The sequence below is a fragment of the Petromyzon marinus genome, chromosome 54 (assembly GCF_048934315.1).
Source record: "Petromyzon marinus isolate PM22_M1 ecotype Great Lakes invasive population chromosome 54, UKy_Petmar_22M1.pri1.0, whole genome shotgun sequence".
NCBI lineage: Eukaryota > Metazoa > Chordata > Hyperoartia > Petromyzontiformes > Petromyzontidae > Petromyzon > Petromyzon marinus.
In genome coordinates, this window is record NC_133720.1 from 604,605 (window position 1) to 629,892 (window position 25,288).

Sequence of the window (25,288 nt, forward strand, 5' to 3'; positions counted from 1 at the left end):
GCAGTCTCTCCTACACGACCGTAGGAGTCCGAATTCTCTGGGCTCTTTTCGTTCCACGAGTTGGGCTGAATGCCACGCATCAGAATTTGGTTAAGAGTGGAAACACGCCACATACGGTAGAACGTAAATCATAGATGTTGCAACGCTCACGTTAACATTTCATATAAAATTTTCTCAGGACCACGCGACCTTAATTGACCTTGGACTGGCCAGTTCCTGGGAAAGCCTTGCTCAGAAGGCTTTCTGGGAAAAACGTTCGCAACTCGCGTGAGGTTTTACTACCTTGGGTTGTGACTAATTGCGAGAGGGGTCGCCCAAGGTTCGTTCATGAATCCCACTCCACCACCGCAATGGGTCCTTTCTCTCTAGCACATCAGTGAAGTATATTTTCCATCAGCAGACGTCCGATGAAGAAGGGCCATTACCCGAAACGTCGCCTATTATATACTTGTGTCCGTTTAAGGCCGCAGCGGTACTGACACTGAACGTGTGGGGTGCTTGTTGTAGTAGCACAGTCAACGCAGCTTCGTGAGATCTTCCACGCTTACCACGGCGTGGCCAAAGGCGACCGCGCGGAATCAAATCGAAACAGAAGTTCATCGAACATCGAGGAAGCGTTAAACGATAGTGTTAACATTGGATCATCGAATTAATTGGGTTTGTGGAATCTAGGGACAGCTAAGGTTGACGATAGACTAACGAATATTATTAAATCGATAGAGATTTATAAAAGAAGATGAACAAATCTAAGAAGCCTTTATTATGATGTAAAGCTTTCGTGACTGCAGGGATTCATATTAGGGGTTCTTTCGGTAAAGTCACGTAGAAGGGAAACAATAAAATAATGAAAATATATTTTATTTTTAATAATACTTTTTTTATTTTATTGTTTCCCTTCGACGTGACTTTACCGAAAGAACTAAGTATATGAATCCTTTATTAAATTTTGATTTAAAGCTTTCGTGACTGCAGGGATTAATATTCTTGGTTCTCTAGGTAAAGTCACGTAGAAGGGAAACAACAAAAATTAAATAAAATACAATTTTAATAATACTTTTATTTTATTTTATTGTTTCCCTTCTACGTGACTTTACCGAAAGAACCAAGACTATGAAGCCTTTATTAGTTGAATAAAGAAATCGAATCGATTGTTAATTGAATTTGGACGAATCGAAGCATCCTAGACTAGGACTGTGCAGCCTTAAGAATCGACGGAGGAGCTAGTGAAGCGCGGGAATCGCGGAGTCGCTGAGCGCGAGCGTCGCGGTGTAGGCCGCGCGATGTATGCGGCGCGCAGCATCGCTGCGGAGCACAAGGACCTCATCCACGACGTCTCCTACGACTTCCACGGCCAGCGCCTCGCCACCTGCTCCAGCGACCAGAGCGTCAAGGCACGGCGAGCAGGGCGATGGCACACGCGGCGGGATCGGGTTGACCTGACCGCCCCGTGGTGGGAGGGAGGGAGACGGTGGTGGTGCTAGCGGCTCTGGGGGGACTCGGTGCGATCCGGGCCGGCGGTGCCCGCTAGGCGATACCGTAGGCCGCGCCGCGTGAAGGGGAAAGAAAGCGCGGGTGTTTTGTTGTCACAGGACGCGACCCCTGTGCCGATTTACACGTTCTGGAAGGCTTTAGTCTTCATGTGAAATGTGTTGTTGTTGTTGGACGGACGAGTCGACACGTGTGAATGTGTGTAAACCTTTATGGAACCACGTGAAAACGTAACATTCAAGTTGGTCTGCCTACGACGGCATCCTGGGTTTAAACCAGGCTGGGTCGTGTGAGGAGATCGCAGATCCTTGAAATATCTGGACACATAACCTATCATCGGCGAGCTCCTCCGGCAGGCGAGGCTGTATTGGTTGGGTCATGTAGCCCGCATGCCCCCAAGCAGCATCTGTTTGGTCAGATAGAGGGGTCTAAATGGGCGCGGTACGGGCTAGAGAAGATACGGGATGGTGTGATAGAGAAAGACCTGGAGCTAAGTGCACTTGCCGATGACTGGTTCCAGCGGTGTCAAGATCGGACTCTATGGAGGAGGGTTCGTGAAGGACGCTCGTGGGAAGTTTGAGGCAGTCGCCCTCCGGCAACAACGGAGGACAGATGCCACTATCTGAAAACATTCTTACAATTACATTAATATAGAGGCCCTACAGTGTACACAATGCAGCCTCCCGCTATTATTCACATTATCTCTTCGATGTCCTATAAAGAAGGACCATTTAGGACAGTGTTATTGATTGTCGAATCTGTATGCTTTTTATGATTCCTTCATGTTAAAGATCGGCCTACAGAAATGGATACAAAAAAATCCGCAGACTACCTGCTGGATCTCCTCTCTGTTTCAAAGAACAAATTTGACCTTTGGTCTTCGCTCATTTACCAGCTTCACATTCCCTATTGCCGTACAAAAACTGGAGGAAGGGCCTTTGCTATTGATGCCCCCAGGGTCTGGAATGCTATTGCCAATAAACTGCAACTTGAATCGCTACCAATGAGATCTTCCCTCAAAACTGCTCTAGAGGAGTTGTACACCCCTAGCTGCCACTGCTATTCATTGGCGTAAAATAAAATAAAATGTTTCGCTCCGGATGACGCTGCAAAGTATTATCTGTATTTTGATTTAGCGTGCTGATCTTAAAGGTGCATTGAAAAATTTGATACTCCGACTGATGCTTCTGTTGTTGTGGAGTAACTCATGCAGCCAGCTATGGCTCTAGGATTTGGTGTTACATATTATTTATGTAGTTTATTGTAAAAATTCGGTCACAGTCCCAGTGATCACTTTTACGTTGCAATTATGGCTTTATGTTTTGGTGATTTGGAAAAGTTTTTTGGTTTGGACATGTTTGTTTTGTTGTAGTATGGAGTTAGACTGATGGCCTTCATCTAAGTTTTCTTGTGGTTGTTGTTGTTTGACTTGCATCCCACTGGGATTTTTTGCACACAGCGTTGGTGTACAGTGCTTTTTTCAGGAATATTTTGCTGTTTTTTTCATGGATTTTCTGTTTGCACAGTCACATAGTCACTTTAAGATGTTTTTCTTGTTCGTGTTTTTGTTTTTTTGTTTGTTGTGGTTGCACCCGATTCAAGAGCCGAATGGCTCACAGGGCTATACCAAAATAAATAAACTGAAACTTATGAAAAAATATCACAGATTTTTCTGTGAGATCCCTGCAAGTGACCTTTGGTCTACAGAGTAGGGGGCAGCACTCTCCAACCCGGTGTGCATATGAGAGTAGTTTGTCACATGATGGTCAATTCTCAGAACTGGAATTTTGTCAAATTAAGTGCAGAACCAAATGTAATAAGAATGGGTTGTGTACAAGACTTGTTGGTTATCGGGCTGAGACCATAAACTTACATCAACTTGGTGCACGGAATCACAGCTCGGCACTGAGCCAACCAGCTACCTGTGGCTCAGTAATGTTCTAACGGTGATGGCGCTGTCTTCCAGGTGTGGGATCGGAACGAGAGCGGAGAGTGGAAATGCACGGCAAGCTGGAAGGTACGTGTCTCGCTTCCCTGCTGGGGACAGATTAAAATAGGTCAACCTGAGCTGCAGGGTCAGGCAGACCTGTAGATGCCCCACGACTTTGTGTCTGCTGCATTGTTATATGCCAACTGTTTGTGTATGTCTATGATTATGTCACTCAGAATGTACCTTATCTCATCAGATCATGAAAGATAGGCAGTGCACCAAATTTAAATGTTATACTGTACATCCACACGTCCGCATCATTGCTCCCTACATTCAACCATCACTGACCAGCATAGTGCAACTCCACAAGGCGTGGGGATCCCTTCATCCAGCACTGGATTGGAAAAGGCTATACATTAATTGTATTGTGTTTTTACCATAACCAGGTCTTAATTTCAGTCGGGACTGTCCAGTGTCAGATTTAGTGATACATTAAACCCTGGTAAAAAGCATCCATCATCGTTACTCATTCCCATGAAAAAATCCCAGTTCACAAAAGACTGAGACAATAGTCAGGGAGAAATGAAGCCCTGGTCGTGCTTGTTTACCCCCGAATTTAATCGTAATTGCAAAAATAACTGGTCAGCCAGCCTACCTGAACGATGACATTTGCCCATATGTATCATCACAAAACCTGCACTCAGCTGGTGTGGACCTGCTGCTGTTTGTGAAATCCACTGGGTTAAGTGCAGCAGAAATTAGTTTTTCATCTGTAGCCCCGGTTATCTTGAACAGTCTGTCAACTGAAGTCTGATCAGCCGTGACAATTGGTGCTTTTAAGACCAACTAAAAACATTTATTTTCTCATTTGTTTAATTCGGTAACATTTTCCCTGCACCGTCCGTGCTTCAGTCTCCGATTTTTGCTGAATGTAGCACGTTGCAAATCTTGGTTTGATTTTTTGATCGGCATTATTTCACGAGCCGAAGTATCCATTCGGATCTCTCGCAGAGCCAAGCAGCCCTGACCACGTGGCAGTTTAACGGTGCGCGACGCTGTGTCTGACACCACCACAGACGCACAGTGGCTCGGTGTGGCGCGTCACATGGGCCCACCCCGAGTTTGGGCAGCTCCTTGCCTCGTGCTCGTTCGACCGCACGGCCGTCGTGTGGGAGGAGATCGTGGGGGAGTCCAACGACCGGCAGCGCAGCCAGAGCCACTGGGTGAGTTGGCGGTGATGGGGGGGAGGGTGGTATCGGTGACTTTGAATACACTCCAAACCCTACAAACTAATAACAGTCTGACCTCTTGATGGCACAACTCCTGGTTAACTGCAAACATCACAAATTGCAACCTGGTAATTGATCTTCCACGGAAAACTTAATAACCCTCAACCGCTTGAGGAAAAGCCAGGGAAGATGCGGCCACTTGCTTCACAAGTGGTACATGAGGAGCAGCCCAAATTGTGACTGGCCACCCAAATCAGACAATCGCCCACATACTGAACTCCTGCCCTGAGAGATCCATTCCCAGTGGCATCACGACCACTTTACCTCACCTGAAGCTTTTGAATGGATTGCTAACCTCGACATCAAACTATCACTGCTTCCCAAACCATATTAAGAAGAAGCGGTGGGGTGTGACGGTCGGTTTAAAATTCATAACTGCAGCCAATTGGTGTGACTCCGCACATATTCGTGGATTCGTATCAACTCTTAACGCTCTTGACGCGCAATTCTGATATTTTGCGATTCGCACAACACACAACGAGAGGATGTTTCCCGAGGACATGGAGTGATAAAATAAGCTTGTGTGTAAGTGCTGAGAGATGATCAAGGCTTGGGGAGACCTTAACCCATCACTGGATTGATCATGGCTGATGGTGATCGTAGGAACCATACACAAATTATATGAAAATGTATTTTTTAGGCCAATAGGGAGCTGCCTCTTGCGTATGTGACAGCCCTTCGCAGGGAGAAGGGGGGCTGGGGAAACAGGAAACCCATGGATTACGGGAAACCTGTGCATGGGAAACCACAGCATACGCCCATGGCACCTCCACTCGTGTTGTAATTTAAACGCATGGAGCCCGCAAACACTGTTTCATTCTGGCTCGTAGAGGCCCTCATCCAGCAGTGAATTGATCATGCTGATGATGCATGAAATGTCCTTTCAGGCAAAGAGAGGTGAACTGCGGGCCAGCAGGCGTGGGAGTTTCCATGTGGTCTGCTGTGTGGCCAACCATCCATGTAGAGTGGGTCATTTGTTTTGTGTGTAAATCGCTTTAATAGTGATTATAATGTTGTCTTCAAATTTTAAATCCAGTTGATGGCTTCAGAAGATAGTGAGTGGGTGTTGCTTGTACCTTCCGTAAACACTTGTAATGGACGGGAGTTTATGCTGTGTCTGATTGTTTGCTGGGAGAGAGTTTTATTTTCCATTTCTGGAGAAGGTTACATAAAGTACTGTTGCTGTTATTATAAGCTTTATATTTTGCAAAGCTATCCTACTGTTGATACTGGCTTTATTTTAATTTCCGCACACTAATGTTGAAACCCTAAAAACCGTAAGGGTGCTTTAGTTCTTCCCTCTGATGCTTGGCCATTAACATTAAGAACCCATAGCGTGGATGGCCAGTGGGAGGTCGTTCGAGGCAGCGAGGGTACAGCAGAGGAGAAGGAGCAACCTCCCCCTTTGCGAGAGCTGAAGCCTGACTGAGTTGTCTGCCTCAGGTGAAGCGAACCACGCTGGTGGATAGCCGCACTTCAGTGACGGATGTCAAGTTCGCTCCGAAGCACCTGGGTCTGGTACTGGCCTCTTGCTCTGCGGACGGGGTGGTGCGCGTGTACGAGGCACCCGACGTCATGAACCTCAGCCAGTGGTCATTGCAGCACGAGATTTCCTGCAAGCTCAGCTGCAGCTGCATCTCCTGGAACCCATCCAGGTGAGGAGGAGTGGAGGGGAGAAGGGGCGGGGTGGGGCAGTGGAGGTACTGCGTCCTCAAGAGTTAACGGGAACCGATTGCTGATGATTTAACGATTGCCCCTACCCGTCTCCCCCTGGCTTGACTGATTCTTTGAATTGTCGTGACATGGGGGCAGTGGTTTAGCTTGAGGGTGGATTTTCGTTTGTCTCGGTCATACCGATTCCTCTCTGTCCCTTCTATCTCACCTGTATCGCTCGACTCGGATTGTGTTGTCTGCTTTGTACTGTATGGCATCGTGTTTCACATCTGTGCCATCTCTGGTGTGGACCAATCAGTTTCAAAGACAATGCATATATTATCAGAGTTTTTTGTTTGCATTTTGACCACAAGTATTGTGGGTAATGCAGACATGATTCCTTGTAAAAGGTTTCAGTTTGGTGTTTTAACAACTTAACACCTGTTTTGTTGCCAGATAAAAGGGGAAAAACTTATTCTCTGTGCCATCTCATTTGTATTGTTCTTCTCGAATGTTCTTTTTTTTCACCTGCTACTGGCAGAATAATGCCCACTTGTAGGCCTGTGTTGCATTAGCTGCCACTTTGGGCTCCCTAGGAGATAACTACAGCGGTGCGTTGGAATGATTGAGACGAAACGTAAGGCACTCTTGAGTTACCAAGGCATTTTTAAGACATCCTTCGTGTAGCCCTTGATTCTGCTCCCCTGCCCCCTCCTCGCCGTGTTTACCTCCGCAGTTTCCGGGGACACCCGCCGATGCTGGCGGTGGGCAGTGATGACGGATCCTCGTCGAGCGGAGGGAAGGTGCAGATCTACGAGTACAGCGAGAACACGAGGCATGTGGCGACGCGGCGAGGGCTCCACGGTGGACCGGGGGGGCGGGCGGCAGAGGGTCGGGGGTGGATCGTTCAGTCTGCACAGTTGAGACGAGAGACCTGCGCGGTTTGAGATGGACGCAGATAATGAGACCGCGCGCTTGTGTACGCGCACGCACGGTCGCATACGCTTCCTGTTGAAGAGCCGGGCAACTGCTAACCAGACAGCGAGTGGGGCAGCTACCAACCAAACAGCAAGTGAGGCAGCTACCAACCAAACAGCGAGTAAGGCAGCTACCAACAAGACACAGCAAGTGGGGCAGCGCTTTACGGGTAGCAGGGCAGTGGAAACGGGAAGTAGGATTACGGGAAACCTGTGAGTGGTAAACCACAGTGCGTGCCGGTTCATAATTAAAATGCGGAAAGCCCGCAAGGATCGTTACGTTGCAGAGCCGTAAAGAGATTGAGGTCGGTTGGGGGAGGCCTGCATCCAGCAGTGGATCGTGCATTGCTGATGGTGACGCAATGGAAGTTATCGCGATTTTAAGACAGCGATGGACAGAGCAGTGGATAGAATACTGCAGGGGAATGGTTAACGACCCCAGCGGCCCAAAAGACCCAAGAGCCCCTAGAGGCCCAAGCGGCCCAAGAGGACCAAGAGGCCAAGGGCCTAGATCAGTTTGTTCCCATCTCTTTGCTTGTCATGTGCCCCCTGCTATACATATCAGCAGTTCTGTACACCCCTATCTGCATGTGCGGTGCTGAAAATAATTGACTGATTGGATTTCCACGTAATCAACACCAAAAACATTTTGTTAATACTTAATAACACCTAGCTATTCAAAGTAGAATATTTACTCTTTAGTGTTTTTTTTTTATACCGCTACTGTAGACTATGAAGCAGAGGGGCTCGGCTGAGGTTCACTGGATGTGGAAGCCTGGAGGCATTTTCTGACAGTAATTTCCTGCATAATTTTGTTCGTTTGTAAAATAAACATAGGGATTGACATGATGGAAAGGAGGATCGGGGGAAGGCCGAGACACGGATTTGCTGCATGCCTATCCCCTTGACTGTACCCACAGTGACCCTACTCCCACGTGACTATACCCCACGTGACCACTGCCATTACGTGAATTGTCTCGCGTACCCCCTAAAATTATCAATCGTGCTCCCAGGGGCACGTGTACCACAGCGTGAGAGCCACTGAACTACATTATCTTCATATGGTTGATGTAGAGCAATAGCTGTCATTTTAAATTGAGGTGGTACATCTGTTGCTATGGTTTGTGCAACAGATGCGGTTTAGAGGTGGTGCCCCAGAATCTTTGTGGATGATGGAAGCTACGAATTTGCCGCGTGCGATTTTATTGAGGTCCTGGAGAATGGGGAGGCGCACGTTTCCCACGATTTGCTGGACTTCCCGGAGGGATGTCGCATCGTGGCGACCCTGACCTGCGATGACCTATCAGAGCAGCAGCAGGCGCTTCCCCTTGTTTCCTGTGACTGTGACCGGAACCATCCGTGCTAACGATGCTGCCCTTTTTTTGCACTGACCCCTCTCCCCCACTCCGCCGTGACCCAGGAAGTACATGAAGGTGGAGACGTTGATGATGGTGACGGAATCCGTGCACGATCTGGCGTTCGCCCCCAACCTCGGCCGCTCGTACCACCTGCTAACGGTCGCGTCACGAGACGTGCGCATCTTCACACTCAAGCCACTACGGTACGAGGCGCAAGGTCACGGCACGGGTGTGGGGCGGGGACGGGGTCACGGGACAAAGCACGAGATCACAGGATGGCACACAAGCTCGCGGGACGTGATCACGGGCACGAGGTCACTCGGGTTTTGTGGGGTCACAGGATGGAGTATGGGGTTGTGGGACGGGGCACAAGGTCATGGTGCTGGATCGCGGAACGAAGCACAGAGAGACGGGGAGAAATGGTTACAGAGTACATGGGGATGAGTCCTAGACCTTTGAGATGGGACAGTGGAGGATAGGAGAGTGGGGGAGAGAACAGAGAGACAGGACAGTGGGAGACAGGACATAGGAAGAGGGGACAGTGGGAGACGGGACAGTGGGGGAGGCGGGGCAGTGGGGGAGGCGGGGCAGTGGGGGAGGCGGGGCAGTGGGGGAGGCGGGGCAGTGGGGGAGACGGGGCAGTGAGGGAGACGGGGCAGTGGGGGAGACGGGGCAGTGGGGGAGACGGGGCAGTGGGGAAGACGGGGGAGACGGGGCAGTGGGGAAGACGGGGGAGACGGGGCAGTGGGGGAGACGGGGCAGTGGGGGAGACGGGGCAGTGGGGGAGACGGGGCAGTGGGGGAGACGGGGCAGTGGGGGAGACGGGGGAGACGGGGCAGTGGGGGAGACGGGGCAGTGGGGGAGACGGGGGAGACGGGGCAGTGGGGGAGACGGGGGAGACGGGGCAGTGGGGGAGACGGGGCAGTGGGGGTCGCGAGGCTGACGTAATTTACAGTGAGGGGAAAAAAAGTATTTGATCCCCTGCTGATTTTGTACGTTTGCCCACTGACAAACAAATGATCAGTCTATAATTTTAATGGTAGGTTTATTTGAACAGTGAGAGACAGAATAACAACAAAAAAATCCAGAAAAACGTATGTTAAAAATGTTATAGATTGATTTGCATTTTAATGAGGGAAATAAGTATTTGACCCCTCTGCAAAACATGACTTAGTACTTGGTGGCAAAACCGTTGTTGGCAATCACAGAGGTCAGACGTTTCTTGTAGTTGGCCACCCGGTTTGCACACATCTCAGGAGGGATTTTGTCCCACTCCTCTTTGCAGATCTTCTCCAAGTCATTAAGGTTTCGGGGCTGACGTTTGGCAACTCGAACCTTCAGCTCCCTCCACAGATTTTCTATGGGATTAAGGTCTGGAGATTGGCTAGGCCACTCCAGGACCTTAATGTGCTTCTTCTTGAGCCACTCCTTTGTTGCCTTGGCCGTGTGTTTTGGGTCATTGTCATGCTGGAATACCCATCCACGACCCATTTTCAATGCCCTGGCTGAGGGAAGGAGGTTCTCACCCAAGATTTGACACTACATGGCCCCGTCCATTGTCCCTTTGATGCGGTGAAGTTGTCCTGTCCCCTTAGCAGAAACACACCCCCAAAGCATAATGTTTCCACCTCCATGTTTGACGGTGGGGATGGTGTTCTTGGGGTCATAGGCAGCATTCCTCCTCCTCCTCCAAACACGGCAAGTTGAGTTGATGTCAAAGAGCTCCATTCTGGTCTCATCTGACCACAACACTTTCACCCAGTTGTCCTCTGAATCATTCAGGTGTTCATTGGCAAACTTCATACGGGCATGTATATGTGCCTTCTTGAGCAAGGGGGGACCTTACGGGCGCTGCAGGATTTCAGTCCTTCACGGCGTAGTGTGTTACCAATTGTTTTCTTGGTGACTATGGTCCCAGCTGCCTTGAGATCATTGACAAGATCCTCCCGTGTAGTTCTGGGCTGATTCCTCACCGTTTTCATGATCATTGCAACTCCACGAGGTGAGATCTTGCATGGAGCCCCAGGCCGAGGGAGATTGACAGTTCTTGTGTTTCTTCCATTTGCGAATAATTGCACAACTGTTGTCACCTTCTCACCAAGCTGCTTGTCAATGGTCTTGTAGCCCATTCCAGCCTTGTGTATGTCTACAATCTTGTCCGTGACATCCTTGGAGAGCTCTTTGGTCTTGGCCATGGTGAAGAGTTTGGAATCTGATTGATTGATTGCTTCTGTGGACAGGTGTCTTTTATACAGGTAACAAGCTGAGATTAGGAGCACTCCCTTTAAGAGTGTGCTTCTAATCTCAGCTCGTTACCTGTATAAAAGACACCTGGGAGCCAGAAATCTTTCTGATTGAGAGGGGGTCAAATACTTATTTCCCTCATTAAAATGCAAATCAATTTTTAACATTTTTGACATGAGTCTTTTCTGGATTTTTTGTTGTTATTCTGTCTCTCACTGTTCAAATAAACCTACCATTAAAATTATAGACTGATTATTTCTTTGTCAGTGGGCAAACGTACAAAATCAGCAGGGGATCAAATACTTTTTTTTCCCCTCACTATGTTCCATGCAGCTCATTGTGCATTGGTCACCGACAGCCGCTGCTGCAGGAGACACATTTAGACGCCGCTTCTGGGAACTCGTTAGCGGTGCGCGGCATGTCTGATGTTTATTAATGTCCGGGTCGACAAGGCCTCACGACCCTGCACTGTTTACTCGAATCTGTTGGTGTATTTACTGGAAACGCCACTCTCGAACTATACTGGGAAATGTGAATTGATAGTTTTGAAAACTGGGAAATGCCCACGAAGGGTCCTGCTTCTACGATGGCATGTTTGACAAATTCCATTCGTTTGGCTTCATGTGGGAGGAAACAAATCCAGGAGAAAACTCACCATGCATACTTAGGAGGGGGATCACACTCAAAAGCTCCGCACAGATGGATACAAAAACTCACTTGCCACACTGCCATCTTCTCGCAGCCCAGCAGCGGGTATTGGCAGTTTCGCAAATTTGCGTGTGATCCGTCAACCCTTGCCTTTCAAGTGTTGGGTCACAGGTGTGCGTCAACAAACCCGGTTCGGGAAGTGGAATTGGCTGGTTCGCACCTTTGGCTAAAGGTTGCTTATGTTTGATTTTGGGGTTGAAACGTCCGTATCGCTGCGGTTGATCACTTTGGGCAGGACCTTCTGTACAGAGAGTGAGACTCGGCAGGGCTCTCCCGAGCGAGCGAGCCGAGTAAGCTCGCCGCGTGCCTCGAGCCTCTTTGTCAAGATGCGAATCAAGAGTCCGGTTGCGTCAAACCCAAAACACCGGGTTTCCAAACCTCCGGTCCCGGCGACCGGCCACGTTTCCCAACTGTCCCCCTTAAAACACGAGTTACGTCCTTACACACCGTACCCGCCTGATGATTGCTTAAATGTGTCTCCACGCGACGAAGAGAGTGTTGATTCTAATTACGAGATGCGACGTGTGCATCGTGAGCCGATAGCTACTGCTGTCGGTGTCTCGGTTCATATGCCCATTTAAAAAGAGGTCAGAAAAGTTTTTTAAATGTTATTCTCATCGGGGCCCACGGTGTTAAGTGCAGTCTCCAAGCCTGATTGGCTTTTCTATGTTTGTGCTATAAAGAAGGGCGATTGCATAAAATTATGCCTTTATATATTTATTTCCTTTCAAGGCGACAGTGCTTTCTCGAAAGTGCGTTTTTGTTAAGTGGGCCGGATTGAAATCATTTTTAAATCGTCTATGGAGGGATGTATCGTCGGACGGATTGTTGGATCGAGGGATGGATCATTGGATGGATGGATTGTTGGATGGAGGGATGGATCGTTGGATGGAGAGATGGATCGTTGAATGGAGGGATGGTTCATTGGATGGGGAGGAATGGATCGTTGAGTGGAGGGATGGATCGTCGGATGGGAAGGGATGAATCGTCGGATGGGAAGGGATGGATCGTCGAATGGGGAGGGATGGATCGTCGAATGGGGAGGGATGGATCGTTGGATGGGGAGGGATGGATCGTTGGATGGGGAGGGATGGATCGTTGGATGGGGAGGGATGGATTGGTGGGTGGGGAGGGATGGATCGTTGGATGGGGAGGGATGGATCGGTGGATGGGGAGGGATGGATCGTTGGATGGGGAGGGATGGATCGTTGGATGGGGAGGGATGGATCGTTGGATGGGGAGGGATGGATCGGTGGGTGGGGAGGGATGGATCGGTGGGTGGAGTGATGGATCTTAGGACGGAGAGATGGAGCATAGGACGGAGAGATGGATTGTTGAGTGGAGGGATGGATCGTCGGATGGGGAGGGATGGATCGTTGGATGGGGAGGGATGGATCGTTGGATGGATTGTTGGGTAGATGGCTAGATCGTTTGGTGGATGGTTCGGTTCCGCAGGCGAGAGAACAGCGCGGCGGGCAGCGTGAGCAAGTTCGAGATTCGCTCCGCGGCGCAGTTTGAAGACCACAACTCGCAGGTGTGGCGCGTGAGCTGGAACATCACGGGCACCGTGCTGGCATCCTCCGGCGACGACGGCTGCGTACGGCTCTGGAAGGGTGAGTGGCTCCGGAGCGGTGCGGCTCGGGTTTCTGCCCCTGAGGCATCGCAAAAAGAATAATAATGGGAAATTGAGTGGTGGAAATTATTGTTAATATTATTATTCTAAAGTCCCGGGGAGACTTGCAGAATTCCCAGAACAGCAGAAAAAGAGGGACGTCCTGGGAAAACCAGGACAGGTGGCAGCCTTCGCTTTTGTGTGTCTGTGTATCAGAAAAAAACGCAATAGCGAGGAATGGTGGCGCAGTGGTTGGCACACTGCACTGCAAACCCAAATCCTGACTTTAATTTGCAGCCACAGCTAACATCAGTAGTTACTTGCTGAACTGGTCCATGGATATACAAGGGTCGACGCAGCCTTAAATGAGTACCTGGTGTGGTGGTATATACAGTGAGGGAAAAAAGTATTTGATCACCTGCTGATTTTGTACGTTTGCCCACTGACAAAGAAATGATCACTCTATAATTTTAATGCATAGGTGTATTTGAACAGTGAGAGACAGAATAACACCAAAAAAATCCAGAAAAACGCATGTCAAAAATGTTATACATTGGTTTGCATTTTAATGAGGGAAATAAGTATTTGACCCCCTCTCAATCAGAAAGATTTCTGGCTCCCAGGTGTCTTTTATACAGGTAACGAGCTGAGATTAGGAGCACACTCTTAAAGGGAGTGCTCCTAATCTCAGCTTGTTACCTGTATAAAAGACACCTGTCCACAGAAGCAACCAATCAGATTCCAAACTTTCCACCATGGGCAAGACCAAAGAGCTCTCCCAAGGATGTCAGGGACAAGATTGTAGACCTACACAAGGCTGGAATGGGCTACAAGACCATTGCCAAGCAGCTTGGTGAGAAGGTGACAACAGTTGGTGCGATTATTCGCAAATGGAAGAAACACAGAAGAACTGTCAATCTCCCTCGGCCTGGGGCTCCATGCAAGATCTCACTTCGTGGAGTTGCAATGATCATGAGACCGGTGAGGAATCAGCCCAGAACTACACGGGAGGATCTTGTCAATGATCTCAAGGCAGCTGGGACCATAGTCACCAAGAAAACAATTCGTAACACACTATGCCGTGAAGGACTGAAATCCTGCAGCGCCCACAAGGTCCCCTTGCTCAAGAAGGCACATATACATGCCCGTCTGAAGTTTGCCAATGAACATCTAAATGATTCAGAGGACAACTGGGTGAAAGTGTTGTGGTCAGATGAGACCAAAATGGAGCTCTTTGGCATCAACTTAACTTGCCGTGTTTGGAGGAGGAGGAATGCTGCCTATGACCCCAAGAACACCATCCCCACCGTCAAACATGGAGGTGGAAACATTATGCTTTGGGGGTGTTTTTCTGCTAAGGGGACAGGACAACTTCACCGCATCAAAGGGACGATGGACGGGGCCATGTACCGTCAAATCTTGGGTGAGAACCTCCTTTCCTCAGCCAGGGCATTGAAAATGGGTCGTGGATGGGTATTCCAGCATGACAATGACCCAAAATACACGGCCAAGGCAATAAAGGAGTGGCTCAAGAAGAAGCACATTAAGGTCCTGGAGTGGCCTAGCCAGTCTCCAGACCTTAATCCCATAAAAAATATGTGGAGGGAGCTGAAGGTTCGAGTTGCCAAACGTCAGCCTCGAAACCTTAATGACTTGGAGAAGATCTGCAAAGAGGAGTGGGACAAAATCCCTCCTGAGATGTGTGCAAACCTGGTGGCCAACTACAATAAACGTCTGACCTCTGTGATTGCCAACAAGGGTTTTGCCACCAAGTACTAAGTCATGTTTTGCAGAGGGGTCAAATACTTATTTCCCTCATTAAAATGCAAATCAATTTATAACATTTTTGACATGCGTTTTTCTGGATTTTGTTGTTATTCTGTCTCTCACTGTTCAAATAAAGCTACCATTAAAACTATAGACTGATCATTTCTTTGTCAGTGGGCAAACGTACAAAATCAGCAGGGGATCAAATACTTTTTTCAGTCACTGTATACATCACTACTGGGGAGACCAAGCTGACCTGGCGTGGTGCTGGCCACACCACGTTTGCCGTGCCAGCCTTAATATCGTCCTCGCTAACAGCAATTGCCCCACCACGCTGTAATGCTGCACGGGGGATCGTTGCTTGTCCCTGTTTACGTGAGCGCGTGTCTCTGTACGCGAGCGAGTGAGTGAGTGCCCGGTCACCGTGTGCCCAAGCAGCTTCTGGTTTGTCCGAACAAAGGTGGGGGCTAAACGAACGCGGTCCGGGCCGGAGAGGAGACTGAGCCGAATGCGTTTCATGTTAACGCTCGATGCGGCGTTACGCCACCTAATTCCCTCCTCCTCCTCCCCCCCGTCTATTGTTATCCCACGCAGCCAATTACTTGGGCAACTGGAAGTGCATCGCGGTGCTCAAGGGAGACGGGAGTCCCGTTCCCGGCGCCGCGGGCCTCACCGGCGGCGCTCAGCTGCCCGCCCTGGCGGGGGCCGGTTTCCCCGGGGGGGCGACCGCGGGGACGCCGGGCGGCGGAGTCAACGGGGCGGCCGCTGTGAGGTGAGACCTGGGGGGGGAGTGAACTTGGCAGCCACTAGAGGTGCACGTGTTCACCGGATTTATTAAGCGTAGTGAACTCTTGACTTGATTCTTCGCTGCGCTCAAAGCGTGGCAATTCGCCGATTCGTAAGGGCAGAGATTCGTTACTGCTCGGGTATGTGTGTGTCCGTTCGTGGTGGTGCGTGTGTCTTTGTCCATGTCTACTCAACCTTAAATGAGTACCTGGTGCGGTGTGCAAATATTAACTCTGGTGAGACAAAGGTGGCTGGGCGTGGTGCTGGCCACACTACCCCCTCGTGTGTTGTTCCGGCCTTCATAGGTACTTGCTAACAGCACTTGCTCCAACAGTCTGTTCAGGCTATATGGGTGATCTTTTTCCGTGTGTATATCCATGTCTGCATGTGATGGTGCTCGTGTCTGACATTGTGCTCGTGTTACCACGAGTTAGTTTGTATGTGGCCGTGTGTCACAGTGTGTGTTTCTACGTGTGACACACGGTGGCCTTAAACTCGTGTGACCCAACAAATGTTTTGTGGGAGTCATCGAGTCTGGCCACGGGGTCACAGAGCGAACGGTCGCAAACTGACATCGCTGCGCTACTCATCGCGTCCTTGCGTAACAACTCTGTTTAACGAATGAGCAGCATGCGGTGGGTCGCGTGCGGGAGAGCGAACGGGAGAGTGAGCGCGCGCAAGGCGTCGCGTGTGGGAGAGCGAACGGGAGAGTGAACGGGAGAGTGAGCACGCGCAAGGCGTCGTGTGTGGGAGAGCGAACGGGAGAGCGAACGGGAGAGTGAGCACGCGCAAGGCGTCGTGTGTGGGAGAGCGAACGGGAGAGCAAACGGGAGAGTGAGCGCGCGCAAGGCGCCGTGTGTGGGAGAGCGAGTGAGCTGCGATCGCCCGTGTGTGACTGTGACGACTGTTGTGCACTAACAGCTAACAAGACCTCCTCCTGCCCGAGCCGTTTGCCCAACTACTCTGAGCGCCTGCGGGACCGAGCACCGCCCCTAACAAAACAACCGGAGCCCTGACCCCCCCCCTCAACCCCAACACTGACCCTGCCCCCACGGAGGGAGCAGCTTTGTCTCATAACCCCCCGCCCCTCCCCCAACCCCCCCCCCCCACCCCAGCAACTCTGACTCAACAATTGACTCATCCCAAGCACCGCTCTTGTCAACGGGGCCGGATAAAATCCGCGGGAACAAACACGTAGCTGGCGTCTCGCCCAGGAGTTAGGTGCACCGGTTTACTCTGCGGGTCGACAAAAAACATTTCATGGTGGTAGTGGATCGGGCACGGGGAACCGTGGCAGTGTCCCCTTCGTTGACCTCGAGAAGGCTTCTCGCTAGGCCTTTCCCCGGCCGCACGCCATCCCGCTGGCGCCGGTGGATGAGCGGAGAGGGGACGGCAGCGGTTGATGACCAGAGACTCCTCCTCGTGTTGTGTACGCAACTCTGCTCCTCCGCTCAGACCTCATCTCTTGTAAAAACATCATCACTGTAATCATCGTCGTCATCATTATCGTCGTAATTTTTTAAGTTGTCCGTTAAGGGATGTTACGATTGACTCGCACTATCTTTCTTGAATGTACTTATTAAAGACAAAATCAAATAAAAGTTGCCCATTGTGCACCTTTAAATTATATTCTGAATGCGTAGTGTTTGCCGACATCACCGCACCCCCACACGTAGTGCGTCAAGCATCACGCAGCGTGGGCCCGCGCGCGATTCCCTGCAACAGTTTACGAGTCCATCACTGCTGGGAAACGCGAGCCCTGGGGGGTGAGCAGGGTGACGAGGAGGAGGAGGTCCTTTGACGAGGACTGTGGAGGAGGTTCTGGGATGAGGAGGATGTGGAGGAAGTTTTGGAAACAGCCGAGTGTGGCAAGTCTTAAGAAGGGTTGCAGTGGAGGTCCGGAGATGAGGAGGTCCTAAGATGAGCAGAGAGTGGAGGAGGAGGTTTTTGGACAGAGGTGGAGTGGAGGAGGTTTTGAGCTGGGAAGGTTAGAGAGGAGGTTCTGGGCCGGGAGTGGAGGAGGTGCCGAGACTTGCCGTGTGGATTTTACCCGGCCCCATGTACCCGAACGCTCGTGCTGCTGCTGCCGTCACTGTGTCCGCCTCCTACCTGAGCTTGCCGTGCATGCTTCCCGTGTGTGCGCGTGCCTGTTCCGCGTCGCGCCCATACGTCGCGCGTCGTCCGCCGCCTGTTGTCGTGCCGACGGGCGCTAACGCACGCACATGTGCTGCTTTGTTTGGCTGCATGCTGTCCCACAGGAGCGGGATCGTGAGACCGCCCTTTTCCCCTCCCCAACACCGCCAGCCCCTGCCTAAGAGCGAGCGCAACCTCGCGTATTACTAATGAGGTCGCCCACCCCACCCCCCCCTCACAGCTCTCCTCCTCACACCGCCCTCCGCGCCATACCTGGCCACACTCCAGATTCACACGGGCACCACACACGTGCACACCCCCGTGTGGGCGGCACCAGCGTCTTAGCTCCCATGCAGAACCCCATCTCCCAGAGGTTGGCACTAGGATAACTGCGGGCACCGATTGGCTGATAGAGGGACCGCTGGAGAAATCTTCAGTTGGTGCCAACTCCTCAGATGCCGGACGCCGACGGTACCCGAAGATGTCGATAGTCCGAGTGAATGGGACGGCAGGAGGTGTAGTTGTGTGGGGGGCACCCGTGGGGATCAATGCAGGGCCGGGGGGGGGCGAGGTGGAAGAGGAGACGGTGCAAATAGAAAGAGGCTGGGGTCAGAGGTTAGGCCTTCGTGACTGATATTTTTTTGCTCGGGAGTTTGCATTTTCCTACTCTGTTGTTTTGGTGACTGCCTAAAACTGCTGTTACAGTTGACAAATATACTGTGAAACCTTACGTGTCAATGTAGTCTTTGGAGCAAATTAGTGAGCACCTATTAAATCCGGCATAACGCACAAAGGGGTGGTGTTTCCAGCACCACACCCGACCATTGCTGATGCTTATACCCCGCATGAGGTATTCATTTCGGGCTGAGCCGACATAAGGGTGGCCCAGGACTGGTTTATACGATAGTCACCGGCATTGGCCGGCGCCCGGTGCGAACCGTCACACTACTGCTCTGCTCAGGCACGCGCACGCACTCCACACACGTACGTGTTCACTTACACGCACTCCACACACGTACGTGTTCACTTACACGCACTCCACACGTACGCGTTCACTTACACGCACTCCACACACATACATGTTCACTTACACGCACTCCACACGTACGCGTTCACTTACACGCACTCCACACACGTACGTGTTCACTTACACGCACTCCACACACGTACGTGTTCACTTACACGCACTCCACACACGTACGCGTTCACGCACTCCACACGTACGCGTTCACGCATAGCCCGCTCGTGTCCGCGCCTCTGCCCCGTGTTCACCCCTCGCCACACGTGTGTGGCCGGCCCCCACGCGAGGGAGTGGTGTAAATTGTAATGAAGAGATAGGGACGTGAAATTCATGGTTGGCTTGTGGCGAGAACAATCTAAAACCTTAAACATTTTTTTATTTTGGGGCCCACAAAGCGGGGGATTTCCATTTTACAATTTGGCCGCCACAAGTTTGTCTCCGACAACGACATGCACGGTGCTGTGTGTGGGCGCTGCCCGTGTGGTCTGTGCTGCCTGTGCACTCTGCGTGCTGCCCCCGTGCTCTGCTCCTGCATTCTCTGCCCCATGCCCCCCTCTTCCCGCCCTCCTCCTCTGCTGCCGACCCAGGTTCTTCCTGCCGTCCTGGGGGGAGCTGCCCCCCAGCGCCAGCTCTCGCTCCAGCTCCGTGCCACTCCCTCCAGGCCCCCCCCCCTCGCTCTCCGTGCTCCACGGCCGATACCTTTCCACGGCCTGGCGCCCGCAAAACCCGGCCGAATGACGCCTGTAGCCCGCTCGCCCGTCCCCTACTCGCCCACTCTCCCCCCCCACTTGCCCGGTCACTCATCCTCATGCTTACTCATCCTCATGCTCACCTGCTCACTCATCCTATTCACCCATTCACTCATCCCCCTACTCTCTCGCTCATCGTCCCGCTCACCCATTCTCCGACTCGCCCACTTAATCATCCTACCACTCGCCCGCTTCTCCTCGCCCTCCCGCCCGCTGGGTGATGCCTGCTGTGCTTGCTGCGCTTGTCCCCGCGGGTTCCTCCTTGTGGCCACGGATCCCATGGAGGTGTGGGTGTGTGGCGCTGCCACGGTGCGCACGATGGCCACAGCTCTCCCACGCTTGTCTGGGCCTTACCGCGTGGTCTTCGGCACCATGTCTGACGTTCTAGAAGAAGCTTCCAGCATGTGGAGCGAAACGTCGAACCAGGTGCCGAACAACGCGCGGTGCGACTCGGAGAGGCGTGGGAGAGCTGTCCAGCTCGCCCGTGGAAACCTGCGCAGTTGTGGAACAGTCTGACGTCCCTCATTCGCAGACAATATTCTGATTCATTCACAGACTTCGTGTTCATTGCCATAACATTAATTCTGAGGTAGCCATGAGATAACTGTTATCCCCGTGTATCCATGGGCTTTCTCCAGGTTATATTATTATTCAGTCACTTATGCGATAAAACGATTTCACTTGTGTATCTGGGAAATCCTCACAGTCCCACGACTGTTTCCAGGAGGGTCTTGCCACTGTGATCCCGTGACGTCACGGGATCTTTAACGTCCACTTGTGAGTGGAGCGAGACGATGCACAGTTGTTTTTCCCGTTCATACCGCGGTATTAAACGGGGGCGGCCACTCTCCCCGAACTGCGAACTTCTGCGAGGAGCGGAGAGCGTGTCACTTCGAGGCCACGTCACCACCGCTCCCCGCCAGAAGCCAAAATCTCCATCAGTGGAATTTGTCCAAAGATCCCAAAGTGGCGGCGCCCTCCTGACAAGTCTTGAGACTTGGCGAAGCCTTCCTGGATAAATGACGGCGTCGTAATTGTAATCATGCGTTCAAGTAGTGTTAACGTTCTTTTGAATCCTAAAATTAATTCGTAAGTTTGAAATTCAATGTCGCTCCACGGGGAACTCTGTGGAGGTTCACGTTTGCAGGTTGAGCGACGCGTCAGCAGTCGGTCCATATCGACCTCGTGCGCACGGCAAACGCGGGGATCACGCGTGCTCAGAATTTACACTTTTTGTTCATACGTATTGCAAGTATTTTATTCGCCTGACCCCTGCAACCACTAGTGGCTGCTATGTTCACAATGATAAATCAAATAGTTTTTTTTAATGTAATCGTGACCATGCATCCATCGTTGACGAGGCATCAAATCGCCTCGAGCTCGCAACCATCAGCCAAACCACACTGCACACAGCCACACTACACAAAACACCACATCGTGACTTTATGGGTGACAACTTCCCAATGACTCCCCCTTCCCTCGAGCTCCCGAACAAGCTGAACAGTAGCGGGCAGCAGTCAACAGCAGGGGGCAGTACATGACAGTAGCGAGCAGCAGTCAACAGCAGGGGGCAGTACATGACAGTAGCGGGCAGCAGTCAACAGCAGGGGGCAGCAGTCAACAGCAGGGTCAGTACACGACAGTAGCGGGCAGCAGTCAACAACGGGCAGTACACGACAGTAGGGGGCAGCAGTCAACAGCAGGGTCAGTACACGACAGGAGGGGGCAGAACACGACAGCAGGGGGCAGCAGTCAACAGCAGGGGGCAGTACACGACAGTAGGGGGCAGAACGACAGTAGCGGGCAGCAGCCAACAGCAGGGGGCAGCAGTCGGCGCGGAGGAGGTGAGTCAGGCGTCAGGTAAGTTTGGCCACGAGTCACCATGGGCCAAGTGGCCATAAACGGCAACCACACCATGCTCTATCCACTGCTGCAGAAAGGCCTCGCCATGTGCGTTGGTCGCCACGACGAATGCGCCGCGTGGGCGCGCGGGTCTCGTGGCTCTGTGAGCGGGCGGACCTCTTGGGGGGGGGGGGGGCGAGTTCTCTCCGCCTGCGTCCAAATGCGCCACGAGGCTCCTGCCGTGCTTCGTGGCTATCGCGTCCACCCCGACCCGACTCGTGGCGTTCCGCCTTGTCGAGACCACTCGGCGGGAGTGCGGTGGCAGCCGTCCCGCCGGGCAGTGGCGAATCGTATGGATGATGAACGACGTTCCAGGGACCCCTCATCCATACACGCGTGGAGCAGCGTAAACCCGCACGGCAGCCGACGGCTTTCTGTCCGTGCGTGTCGCGTCACAGGGGACGGTCACCAATAGAACAAGGAGATGCTTTTTCTTCGAGTTCTGTAGTAAACAAACCAAAAAATCCTCTATTTCTAGATCCGCAATGCACTGTGGTGGTGGTGGTGGATCCTTAATAAAAAAACGTCACAAAGCGGTCTGGCGCTCGAGAGCCGCAGGCTGCCCATGCCGCTGCGCTTTGTGATCAGCGTGAACTACGCCACTCGGGGGCGCTTTACATTCACGACGATGTACACACTTTTATTTTAGTTGGACTCGTGTATGTTTGCTTTAGAACCTTTTCTTATTCCGAATATACAGACAGGTATATGTCACCAAAGTTGCCACCTGCCAGGTACCAAAACAATGGGATGTATCCTGGCGAAGTCGATTCTCTCATAACGATAGCTGCAGAGCGGTGTGTGACCGCATGTGTGTGCGTGCGTCGAGTGCCGGGTGATTGTGGATACTGAGAGGCCACGGCCACAAGACCCGGGACGTTTCATGCCCGGGACGACTCGGGGAGATTCCCCGAGATGGTCTCCAGATCGCTCAACGAGAGGAAAATCTTGGGGGGAATCCGTGACGGGTGGCAACCCGAATCGTTGCCACGTCAGTTGCAACTGACAGGTGAGATTCCTAGTCGGGGCTTGTCGTGGCTCACCACTCGCCGGTGAGACAGCTGAGCTGCGTGCGGAGGACTGGGCTAGTCAAGGAGTGGTCAGGGTCATGGGGTCAAAGAGGGGTCATGGTGGGGTCAGTCAAGGAGGCTTCGTGTCCTTGCCGTGTCCCCAGTGACGGGAGGCGGCAGCAGAGGGCGCCGCAGCCTCCTCGAGCCGCCTTGGCTGCCGTGAGCTCGGCACAGTACTGCGGATGAGGAGGAGGAGGAAGAGCGCCGAGATGGGAGATGACGAGAGGAGACTTCGGGAAGAGGACAAGAAGAGGAGGCGACGCGGCGAGCAGGCGATGAAGGGCGGAGTTGCGAGAGGGGAGGAGAGTCCGCGACTTCTACTTCTCTCATTGGACACAAAACATTGCAACAACAACAACAAACTTGTGTGTTTTAACTCTACTATAGTTATGTTGTTATTGTTGGGACCTTGTTGGTGAGGTCAGAACGAGACGGACGTTGGAGTAGCTCCCATAAGTGTGGCAACCGAACGGAAGATCCAAACACGGGCTGTGGGAGTTGCACTATGAGGCGGGGGAGATCGGCTGTGGGATCTGGCAGAAGGAAGGCGGCGATGGCGAGGAGTGGGTGGTGGCTCTGCTGAACCGTTGTGCCTTTAACGGTCGTGGTTGTTTTTTTGATTTTTTACCAATTTCTCTGAATAAAATTAAAATCACGATTTTCCGTGGTTTAAAAAAATCGTGATGCGGGTATGTCTTAAATGTAACGCGTGTGTAAGGTAACACGTGTGTGTGTAAGGTTCTAATTGACAGACGAGCATGTGCATTACCGAGTTGGTATTTAACCACAGAACGCATTCGTCAACAACACGTGTGTGGCCTTAAACAGGACAAGTATAGAACGACGTTTTGGGCAATGGCCCTTCAATGGCACCTTCTATGAGCACGGTTGGCTACGTGCGGTGTGGAAGAAGTTCAACCTACATACAGAGAGAGGCAGAGTGAATAATAACGGTTGGATGTACAGCATGGGGCCTGCTGAGAATTACATTGTTAACGTTTTCTGATTACCAGTTTATAAATAGGCAGACGAATAGCGATTAGTAGCTGTTGAGTTCCAGACAACTCCTACCGCACACGGTCCTAATTTAAAGGCCGAGTCGATACATGTACACGCACACAAAGACACCACCAACACGTGCACACAGGCGCACGTGTTCACACACGCGCGCTTCATGGGATCCGCCCCCGGGCTTTGCGGTCCGGGCGAGACAGATGCTGGCATTAGGGCCACTACCCATCATCACCATCACCCCCATCACCACCATCGCTATCGCCTTCATCCAAGGCCGTAATTATAATATATAATATAATATATTGCTATAAAAAACAATTTGCTAAACCTTGGCCACAATATCTGGACTTGTCTTCATATAAATCAATGCATAATTTTTTTTATGATTGTGGTTATGGTTGTACTTTATGTATCTCTAATCTCTGCCATTACATACAATGAAACAAGGAATGGTAGAAAAGTAAAAACAGAGCAATGTAATACAATACACTCTTAGACATTATTGTAAAAATAAAAAGTCCATCCCATGTGTTAGTGAATTTTGTAATCTTTTAGGCAGGAAATTCTTCTAATTTTGATATTTTTCTGGGTTGGGACCCACAGACACCCTGGAAGATTTGGTCCCCCCCAATGTTGACTCCATGGCTACGGCCTTGCCTTCATCCCATCATCACCATCACTCCCACCGCTATCATCATCATCGCCCCCATGACCCCCATCGCTATCACCATCACTACCAACATCACCACACTCACCCGGGTCATGGTTTGTGTCGGCGTCGCGACTCGAATCCCAACCCCCACGCGGAGATCGCCATCGTCCTGATCCAACATCATCACTACCCTGAACACCATCACCACCATCATCACGACTATCAAAGATAAAAATCCCCCTCATAGTCTTAAGATACTGTTAGGGCAAGTGCTGCTAGCGAGCAGCACCAATGAAGGCCGGCCAGGCATGGCACACGAGCGAAGAGGGGGGGGGGGGCAGCAATACACCCAGCCGCCTTTGTCTCCCGAGTAGAGATGCTTACACTATACCAGGTACTCACTTGAGCCTGAGTCGACCTAGGGGAGGCCCAGGACCGGTTCAGAGCGGGAACCCGCAGCGCTATCCGCTGTGCCAGCGCTCCCGACCATCACTACTACCACCATCATCATCACGACCATCATCATCACTACCACCACCACCCCATCATGACGACCATCATCACTACCACCACCATCATCATGACCACCATCATCACGACCATCATCATCACCACCACCACCCCATCATCACGACCATCATCATCACTACCAGCACCACCACCACCAACATCACGACCATCATCATCACTACCACCACCATCATCATCACGACCATCATCATCACTACCACCACCATCATCACGACCATCATCACTACCACCACCATCATCATCACGACCATCATCATCACTACCACCACCATCATCACGACCATCATCATCACTACCACCATCATCATCACGACCATCATCATCACTACCACCACCACCATCATCACGACCATCATCATCACTACCACCACCACCCCATCATCACGACCATCATCATCACTACC

General features: G+C 51.4%; 1 protein-coding gene across 5 annotated transcripts; it reads left to right on the top strand.

The window, feature by feature from the left end:
- Positions 1–1,161: 1,161 nt before the first annotated feature.
- Positions 1,162–23,369, top strand: SEH1L (SEH1 like nucleoporin). Of its 5 annotated transcripts, none has more exons than XM_076052057.1 (9): positions 1,162–1,391; positions 3,455–3,505; positions 4,495–4,641; positions 6,151–6,362; positions 7,097–7,199; positions 8,762–8,898; positions 13,103–13,260; positions 15,621–15,798; positions 19,554–21,048. In XM_076052057.1, exons 1-9 carry the CDS (start codon positions 1,281–1,283, stop codon positions 19,702–19,704), a joined length of 1,248 nt encoding a protein of 415 aa, XP_075908172.1. In that variant the 5' UTR covers positions 1,162–1,280; the 3' UTR covers positions 19,705–21,048. The 5 variants fall into 5 exon arrangements, with proteins under 5 accessions (XP_075908172.1, XP_075908173.1, XP_075908174.1 ...); XM_076052058.1 differs by lacking the exon at positions 19,554–21,048 and adding an exon at positions 18,187–18,675 and having other exon boundaries at positions 1,164–1,391; XM_076052059.1 differs by lacking the exon at positions 19,554–21,048 and adding an exon at positions 18,071–18,180 and having other exon boundaries at positions 1,172–1,391.
- The last annotated feature ends 1,919 nt before the right edge of the window (positions 23,370–25,288 follow it).

Coding starts and splice junctions, on each gene's coding strand:
- SEH1L (XM_076052057.1), top strand. CDS start 1,281: ATGTATGCGGCGCGCAGCATCGCTGCGGAGCACAAGGACCTCATCCAC. Junction 6,363..7,096: donor ATCTCCTGGAACCCATCCAG/GTGAGGAGGAGT, acceptor TTACCTCCGCAG/TTTCCGGGGACACCCGCCGA. Junction 13,261..15,620: donor CTGCGTACGGCTCTGGAAGG/GTGAGTGGCTCC, acceptor TATCCCACGCAG/CCAATTACTTGGGCAACTGG.